The sequence below is a fragment of the Acanthisitta chloris genome, unplaced genomic scaffold, assembly GCF_000695815.1.
Source record: "Acanthisitta chloris isolate BGI_N310 unplaced genomic scaffold, ASM69581v1 scaffold31432, whole genome shotgun sequence".
NCBI lineage: Eukaryota > Metazoa > Chordata > Aves > Passeriformes > Acanthisittidae > Acanthisitta > Acanthisitta chloris.
In genome coordinates this window covers 1-8,156 of record NW_008660380.1, presented here as the reverse complement: position 1 = coordinate 8,156, position 8,156 = coordinate 1, and the positions used below count along the sequence as shown (strand labels likewise).

At 52.1% G+C, this 8,156-nt stretch overlaps 2 protein-coding genes across 2 annotated transcripts in view; one reads left to right on the top strand and one right to left on the bottom strand.

Annotated features, from left to right (window-relative positions):
• The window catches only part of ALG1 (ALG1, chitobiosyldiphosphodolichol beta-mannosyltransferase), a gene marked incomplete at its 5' end in the record, with an annotated part of 7,986 nt that extends 2,656 nt beyond the window's left edge, over window positions 1–5,330 (top strand). Inside the window, 8 exons of the mRNA XM_009069796.1 lie at window positions 193–201; window positions 612–650; window positions 1,231–1,290; window positions 2,450–2,560; window positions 2,742–2,856; window positions 3,480–3,555; window positions 3,666–3,784; window positions 5,225–5,330. Of these exons, the coding sequence (XP_009068044.1) occupies window positions 193–201; window positions 612–650; window positions 1,231–1,290; window positions 2,450–2,560; window positions 2,742–2,856; window positions 3,480–3,555; window positions 3,666–3,784; window positions 5,225–5,330 (635 nt within the window). The remainder of the gene's footprint in view (window positions 1–192; window positions 202–611; window positions 651–1,230; window positions 1,291–2,449; window positions 2,561–2,741; window positions 2,857–3,479; window positions 3,556–3,665; window positions 3,785–5,224) is intronic.
• Window positions 5,331–5,463: 133 nt separating this feature from the next.
• On the bottom strand, window positions 5,464–7,910 carry FAM86A (family with sequence similarity 86, member A; the record flags this gene model as incomplete). The annotated part of the gene is made up of 6 exons (XM_009069794.1): window positions 5,464–5,564; window positions 6,170–6,319; window positions 6,597–6,904; window positions 7,336–7,469; window positions 7,644–7,745; window positions 7,830–7,910. Coding segments are annotated over 6 exons (876 nt in total), but the record flags the coding sequence as incomplete, so codon positions are not given.
• Window positions 7,911–8,156: the final 246 nt, after the last annotated feature.

Here is an 8,156-nt window from a genome sequence, read left to right as displayed (position 1 = left end):
CTGGGGCTGGGGCTGTGGGCACTGCTCACCCTGGAGCTCTGCTCTGCCCTCTGTGCCTGGAGCGGTACCTGAAGTACCTGGGTGGCTCAGAACGGACGGGTTAGAGTTGAACCGCAGAGCTCCAGCCCTGAGGCTGAGCGTGGAGAATGGCTAGAGATTAAAGCATTGCAATGGGAGCTCCTTACCAAGCAGCCTGGGCGGGCGGAAGATGTCCCTGCCCATGGCACGGGTGAAACAAGATGAGCTTTGTTGTCCTTCCAACCCCAAACCACTTTGTGACTTCTGTGTTACACAATTGCATCACTACCGTTTTTTCTCTCTGTATGGGAAAGGGAGCAGAGAGTGGAAACCAACCCACTGCTAGTAACCATTGTCACAATTGCCTTTACCTTTGAATTATCAGGGCAGGTTTTGCACAGTTCTCCAGCTTCAGGAACCAGAGCATTGTAACTTACCAGCTGTGAGAATGTGCCGTGTTTGTCAGGGTTTGGCTGCTCTGTTGTCCACAAGGGAAGCAAAGCAGCACAGTCTGTGAGGAAACTCTGACTGGAGTTAGTTAGACATGGTAAATAACAGAAGTAGGAATTCACGAATGAAACCTTCTGTTCCAGAGGACGAAGACTTCTCGGTCCTTTTAAAAGCTTTGGAAGGTGAGTCGAAGAAATTAATCTCTTATTCCAAGGGGCTGTTTTCTGGGCACTCAGGAAGGGCTTGGCTGAAGATCAGTGGTGAAAATGCAGGTGCATTGTATTAATGAGCAGGGGGTTTGTTCTGAACTTTGGATTAGTCCAGCAGTGGTTTAGGAGCAGAATTGGAATACACGAGTGCAACATGTGGATTCAGTGAGAGGGAGTTGTCAGGGAGAATGACGTTTCTCACTCCACTCTGAACTGCAGTTTGTTTCCTAAGCTGTCACACAAACCCTGCACAGGCACCTGCTGGGAGGGAGGGAGGGAGGGAGGACTTTGCAGCGGCAGTGTGAGTTGATCTACTGAAGCAGCTGATTGTGGTGCAGTTGAACAAATGCTTTATGAAAAGTGCTTTAAGCAGAGCAGAATTTATTGCCATGGTAGTTTGTCAGTTGTAGCCTTGCTGAATTTCCCACTGCCTTACTAAATCCGTGCTTGTGAAGAAGTTCTTGCAGTGGGAAGGGGATGTTGAGTACTCTGTGGCCACTCTGACACCAAGCACATGTGTATTGGCCAACTCTAACCAGTTTATCTCCTGCAGATTACGAGAGGTTTATTGGTGAGGGGGCCAAGCTTCCAGCCTTGGTGTGTGTGATAACAGGTGAGACTTTGTGCTGCAACTCTTTCAGTGCTAGCACAGAGCACTTCTTTGTCACACCTCTTCTGTGCTGGCTCTCTGCTGGTGGTGAGGAGAGAGCAGAGCCTGCTGTCTTTGTCTGGTTAGGGGGTGGTGGTGCAGAATTGAACCGTGGAGCCATGGCATGTCTTTAAAGGGCAGAGGCTCTTGGCCTCCCTGTCTCCTGCAGCTCTGCACAGCTCTGTGTGCACAACAGCTGGAGCTCCACACTGAGATGATGCTGCAAAAGAAATGCAAAATCTGATGCCTGGAATGTTAGAGATTTTTATTTAGTGCTGGAAAAGAGTCTCTAGTGCTGCTCAGCAGCAGCTGAACATGAGCCCAGGTGTGCCCAGGTGGGCAAGAAGGCCAAGGGCATGGGCTTGTACCAGCACCAGTGTGACCAGCAGGACCGGGGCAATGGGGAGGCACCTCCAACCCTGGGGGCAGTTCTGGGCCCCTCATGGCAAGGACACTGAGGGGCTGGAGATTGTCCAGAGAAGAGAATGGAGCTGGGGAAGGGAGCTGGGCAGTGCAATGCAGCTGAGGGGGCTCAGCCTGGAGAAAAGGAGGCTCAGGGGGAACCTTCTCACTCTCTCCAACTCCCTGCCAGGAGGGGCAGCCAGGTGGGGTCAGGCTCTGCTCCCAGGGAACGAGGGACATGATGAGGGGAAACAGCCTCAGGTTGTGCCAGGGGAGGTTCAGGTTGGATATTGGGAAATTCCTTGATGGAAAGGGTGGTCAGGCACTGGCACAGCTGCCCAGGGCAGGGCTGGAGTCACCACCCCTGGAGGGATTTAACAGCCATGTGGATGTGGCATTTGGGGACGTGGTTAGTGGTGCCTTGGCAGTGCTGGGGAATGGTTGGATCAGTGGTCTTAGAGGGCTTTTCCAGCCTAAACAATTCCATGACTGTGTATAGATGGCAAACTCCTTTAAGTCCTGCGTGGGACAGGTCCAGGTGGCAGTTGGTTTCAAGAGGACTTAGATTTTTGCATGTCTTCTGAGGATCATGTGTGGTGTCCTTGTGTACCTGATCCAGCAGGAGCTGGTCAGCTGTCTGCTGAGGTTCTCAGACCACACTCTTCAGTCATCTTGGTTTAATAAAACCTTATAGTATATATTATTTTCCTGTTTTAAACAGGTAAAGGACCTCTGAAAGACTACTACAATGGCCTGATACAGAAACTGCACTTTGAACACATCCAGATCTGTACACCGTGGCTGGAGGCTGAGGATTATCCTCTTCTGCTTGGTGAGAAAGTGTGAGCAGCAGCTTGGCACAGCTGCAGAGAGCTGGAACAGCCTGTGCACAGGGGCTGGGAGAGCTCAGGAGCCTGCCTGGAGCTCTGCTCTGCCCCCCAGGCAGCACGGTCTGAGGTGGGCAGGGGGGAGGAGCTGCTGCTCCCGGGAGTTCACCCGGTTTTTGCCCCCAGGCTCGGCAGACCTGGGAGTTTGTCTCCACAAATCCTCCAGTGGTTTGGATCTGCCCATGAAGGTGGTGGATATGTTTGGCTGCTGTTTGCCTGTGTGTGCCATACATTTTGAGTGGTAAGAGCAATTCAAATGACTCACAGAAACCAGTACCCTCACTAAGCAAGGGCTCAGCAGCTGCTGCAGGGTCCGAGTGAGGTCCAGGATTTTGCCTTTTGTAGCAATTGAGTAAGGGAAGCTAGAAATCCATTAAAAGTAACACCAGTTTCTGCAAAGTTTGGAGCATTTCCTGTAGCCTCTTGCCTTCAATGCCTGTGATCCTCAGTTTCCATCTGCCATCTCCAAGAAGCTTCCTCGTGTGTAGCAGTGAAGGGCTAGGCAGTTGGAATCTGTGGAACTCACCTTCCTACACAGAGTTCTCTGTGAGGATCCCACGCTGGGTCATGGATTTTCATCGGGGCTGGTTTTACAGCAGATTATTGCCCTGATTTTAGTGGGTGCCCGGGTGAGTGGCACACACAGCAAGGGCCTTGGCTATGACAGATTTAGTCTGACATAAAGGAGAAAGAGCCTTTCAGTGTCCCAAACTGCTTTCTCATCCCCCCGGGTTGGCGTGGAGCTCACGCCCAGCTGTGCTGGCACTGATACAGACCTGGTGTGCTCCTTTGGGTGGCACTGGGCACCATTCCCCATGTTCTGCCTTTGGCTCATTTTCCCTTCTGTAACTTCTTATTTCACAGTTTACATGAACTGGTGAAACACAATGAAAATGGTTTGATATTCAAGGACTCGAAGGAACTCGCAGAACAGCTCAAGGTAAGGGCAGAGCCAGGGGCAGCCTGGCTGCAGTGCTGGGGGTCAGCGTGTAGGAACGAGCCTCAGGTGTGACATGGTGGTATTTTCGTGCTTCTCCTGTTTGGTTCCAGATGCTTTTCTGGGACTTCCCTGCCCCCGGGGAGCTGGAGCGGCTGCGGCAGAGGCTGCGGGCGAGCAGGGCACCGCGCTGGGAGGAGAGCTGGGACCACACCGTGCTGCCCCTGCTGGGGCACAGCCTGGGAGGGGGCACAGCCTGTGCTGCCCCTGCTGGGGCAGAGCCTGGGGAGGGCACAGCCTGTGCTGCAGAGGTGACCAATAAACACAGCTGCAGTTTGTGACCAACTCGGGCCCAGGGGTGGCACTCACTGCCCTCCCCGAGCTGTGGAGTGCTGAGGTGCAGCCAGGGCTCTTTGCTGTATGCTCACCATCGCTTTTTGGTGGAGATACTTGAATCCAGATCCAAAATTAGAGTTTTACCCACAGCACTTTAGTGGCTGTTTGGGTATGGGGTTTTTGGCAAATGGGAGGTGCCTTTTATTTGAGTTGTTGGATTTCAACTGGTCACAGGTCGGACTTGATGGTCCTGGAGTGATTCTGGGATTTAGGTGAGGATACTTAGGGGTTCATTTTTTCAACCCCTTGCACCAAATATCCTCCTGTGTGAATTTTTGAGACAGAACCATTTTGTTCCAAGCCTGTGCAGGAATGTGGAGGTGCAGCCACTGGTGTGTGATGGCTCTGGGCACTTGGAGGGAAACAGGCAGGGAGTGCTCCCCTTGCTCTCTTGAGTTGGATGTGCCTTGAGAAAGAACAGGAAAAACTCTGTGAGCAGATGAATAGAAAGGAGAAACATCAACCCTATAATGAGAGTTTTAAGTGCCGGACGAGCCATCTGTACAGAACCTCTGAGTGACCCAAAAGAAGCTCCTGTGTGCTGCTGCTGGGCATTTCCTGCACCTCTGAGTGCTTCCTGATGGGGACAGAGAGTTGAAACCTGGGCTGGGTCACTGCTACCTGATCCCAGCACTTATGGCCTCCTTCAGCTCGAAGGGCAAGATGATCCTTCAGGTTTCAGGTTCCCCCTGGTGAGACACCTCCCACCAGAGCAGGTTGCTCAAGGCTCATCCAACCTGCCTGTGAACACTGCCAGGGTTGGGGCAGCCACAGCCTCCCTGGGCAACCTGGGACAGTGTCTCACTGCCCTCACAGGGAAAAATTCTGCCTGATAGCTAATCTAAATTTCCCTCTTGCAATTTCTCCCCATTGTCCCTTGTCCTTTCACTGCAGTTCCTAACACAGATCCCTCTGCAGCTTCCTTGGAACCCCTTCAGCTCATGCAAGGTGCTCTGAGGTCTCCACACAAACTTCTCTTCTCCAGGCTGAACAGCCCCAGCTCTCTCAGCCTGTCCTCACAGGGAAGGTGCTCCAGTCTCTGAGCAGCTTTGTGGTCTCCTCTGGACTTGCTCCCACAGTTCCATGTCCTTATGCTGGGGACACCATTAGTCACTGGTGATTTGTTGTTTCATTTTTACAATGCCCCAAGTACCTACAGACAAGAGTAAAGCCCCAGAGTAGACACTTACAGCTGGTTTTAATATTAAACCATTTATTAATCTGAAACATTCTTTGCTTTCTTGTCCCTGTGGGATATCTTCCTGTGATCCTGCAGGTGCCTCCAGTGTTTGCACAGCAAAACAGCTGGAGAAGAGAAGTCCACCAGAGTTCTGCAGCAGGAGCAGGGCTTGGTGGTGTTTTGGGTTCGCAGCCAGCCCTGAGGGGCAGCCCCAGCCGTGCACAGCCAGCCTGTGCTGGCAGCAATCTGTGTGTGCTGCCAGAATTCAGGATAACCTTGTGGCAGGGCTGACACAGCTCCCCTTGGGCTCCAGATTCCAGCTCTGTATGCTGGGTCTATGTAAACAGCTGGAGAAGAGTCACATTTGGCTGCACATCATAGAGAAAGTTGCTGTTGCTGTAGGCTGGAATAACCTGCCAGCTGATCCTGACTTTATCTGCGAAGAGAAACACTGAGAATTATATTTTTGATTAATAAAATGAAGAGCAAAAGTTGCATGATCAGTTCTGTAGCAGGAGATCTTAGTGAGAGCAAACCCCAGGCAAAGGCTCACCAGTATTTCTGGAGCTCAGCAGTGATTCTTCTGCTAAGCTCTTGGGAGCATCTTGTGCCTCCCCAGTTGCTGAAGTGCAGCTAACAGGCTGCCAAAGACAGCACTTAGAAGAGTCTATGAGGGAAAATCCCAAATCTCCCTATTTTATTTCATCTCCAGTTGGTTTTTAACCCTCAGAACAGGTAAGGTAAGGTAAAGATGTTAGGCTGTGCCAGTGGTTTTACTCCTTTAACTCCTGGTCAGTTTGCTGTTGCCCCCACACTTGCAATCCATCCCTGCCTGATGTAGCTGTCAGAGCCAGGAGCTGAGCTCAGCGTCCCGAGCAAATCCACGTGGAAAAGCTACTGCTCCAAAATCCACCTTTGGGATAAGAATCTCACTCTTGGACAAAATTCCTTCCCCCAAAATGCTCCTGTTCATCTCTAGCACAGATGAAGGCATGGGCAAAGAGGCAGAACTTCTGAGCACTTGATGCAAGAGGCACCTACCCAGTTCAGCCTGGAACAGGCGAAACGTGTCCGGGTTACGGACGGTGAAGGCGATGAAGACCTCAGGAGGTTTTCCGTCTGCTCTGCAGCTGGAGAGTCTCTGCAGGATACCAATGAGGGCTGAAATTATCCCTGGATCATACACCACATCTGCAAAAAAGGGAAATAGACAATACTGATTGAGAATTGAGCAGAAAGCAGCATGAAAACCACAAACCAGTGAAACCAGTTCCAGATTGTTGCAGTGATTTATGGTGAACTCCAGATTTATCTGCAGGTGAGTGCAAAAGAGGTTTGTGTTAGGTTTTTTCACCATGTCATCCTTCAGGATCACGCCAGGATTGTGAGTCGTGCACAGCTCTGTGTCCCCAGCCCTGTCACTTCTGCCTCTCGCACCCAGCGAGGCACTGACTGCAGTGAGAAGTACCTGCTGCAACCACGACGTCAGCCTGGAGACCCAGCAGTTGTGTGTCTGTCACTGAGCCCCAGTCAAGTTCTGCAACCACCACTTTTGGGTCTGGGCAGTTCTCTGTCTCGTCCTCCTGGCCCTGGGCCTCCCTTTGCCTGTGCCTGGTGGCTTCAGGCTCCAGGGCAAAGCCATTCAGGCAGATGTTTTGTGCCAGCTGTGCGAGAACACGGTGGTGGCAGTCACTGAATATGTATCTCTTGGGGTAGCAAGTCTTGCAGATGGCAATTCCAGTGAAGCCCATCCCACTTCCTAATTCCAACACTGTCCTGAAAGGTAACGGAGGGAAAAGTGCCATTAGGACTCTACAGTGAGTTGGAAATCAGAGAAGGTTTCAGGGAGACCTTAGAGCCCCTTCCAGTGCCTCAAGGGGCTCCAGGAGAGCTGCAGAGGTACTTGGGGCAAGGGTCGGGAGGGACAGGACACAGGGAATGGCTTCCACTGCCAGAGGGCAGGGAAAGGTGGGATACTGGGAAGGAATTCCTCCCTGTGAGGTGCTGAGGCACTGGCACAGGTTGCCCAGAGAAGCTGTGGCTGCTCCATCCCTGGGAGTGTTCCAGGCCAGGTTGGATGGGGCTTGGAGCACCTTGGGCTGGGGGGAGGTGAAACGAGCTTTAAGGTCTTTTCAACCCAAGCCATTCTGTGACTTCACAATTCTGCATGGATCTTGCCATTTTTCCATCCTTGCTGCTGCTCTTACCTGTCCCTGAACACCCCGGGGTTCTCCATGGCCCACTGGGCAAGGTGCAGAGCAGCCTCCCACGTGATGAGCCCTGTGGTCCCTCCGGAGACCATCGCTGTGCTCTCAGAGAGGGTCACACAGTCTCCTGTGGGCTGGGGGACACAGGAAGGATCAGCACACACAGCAGATTTAGAGTTTGCAGTCAATATCTACACCTGGAGAAGGGCAGGAAGCACTTTGGGCTCTAGGGGGGTATTTTTAAAGCCAGTCATTGCTCCATTCTGGTGATTACATGTGGTTTGTAACGATGCAGCATTAGTGCTTACCAGTAAGTAGTTTTTGTAACAGTGAGTAGATTCTTCTTCATTTAGAACATCTGCCAGAGTCTCGTACAGCTGGTCCAGGGGCTCAGCTGCTGTGGCTTCGTGCTGTGGGCAGAACAGGACAGCCCTGGGCATCACACTGCGCTGCTAGCAACGAGAGCCAACCGCAAGCTGGAAAACGGGCAGTACCTTCCTGATGAGCTCAGTCAGGAAACTCCTCCTGTACGCGGTGGAAGGGGGATACTTCACACAGAGAGGGTGGAGAACGGTCTGAAAGGAGAAGAGCCGTGGGAGGGGTTAGGGGAGGTCCAGGGAAGGCTCCGTGTGCCATGAAACCCTGCGGGATTCAGGCTGTACAAACGATGCTGAGCCAGACATTGAGACCTGATGGTTTCCATTTGGTTTGCGAGTTTGCAGATCAGTGGCAGCAACAATCTCACTTTTCAAAGACTTAAAGAGGAAAACCGTGTGGAGAGAGCCCAGCTTGCTCTACTCCTTCTTTCGCTTTTCTCTTTC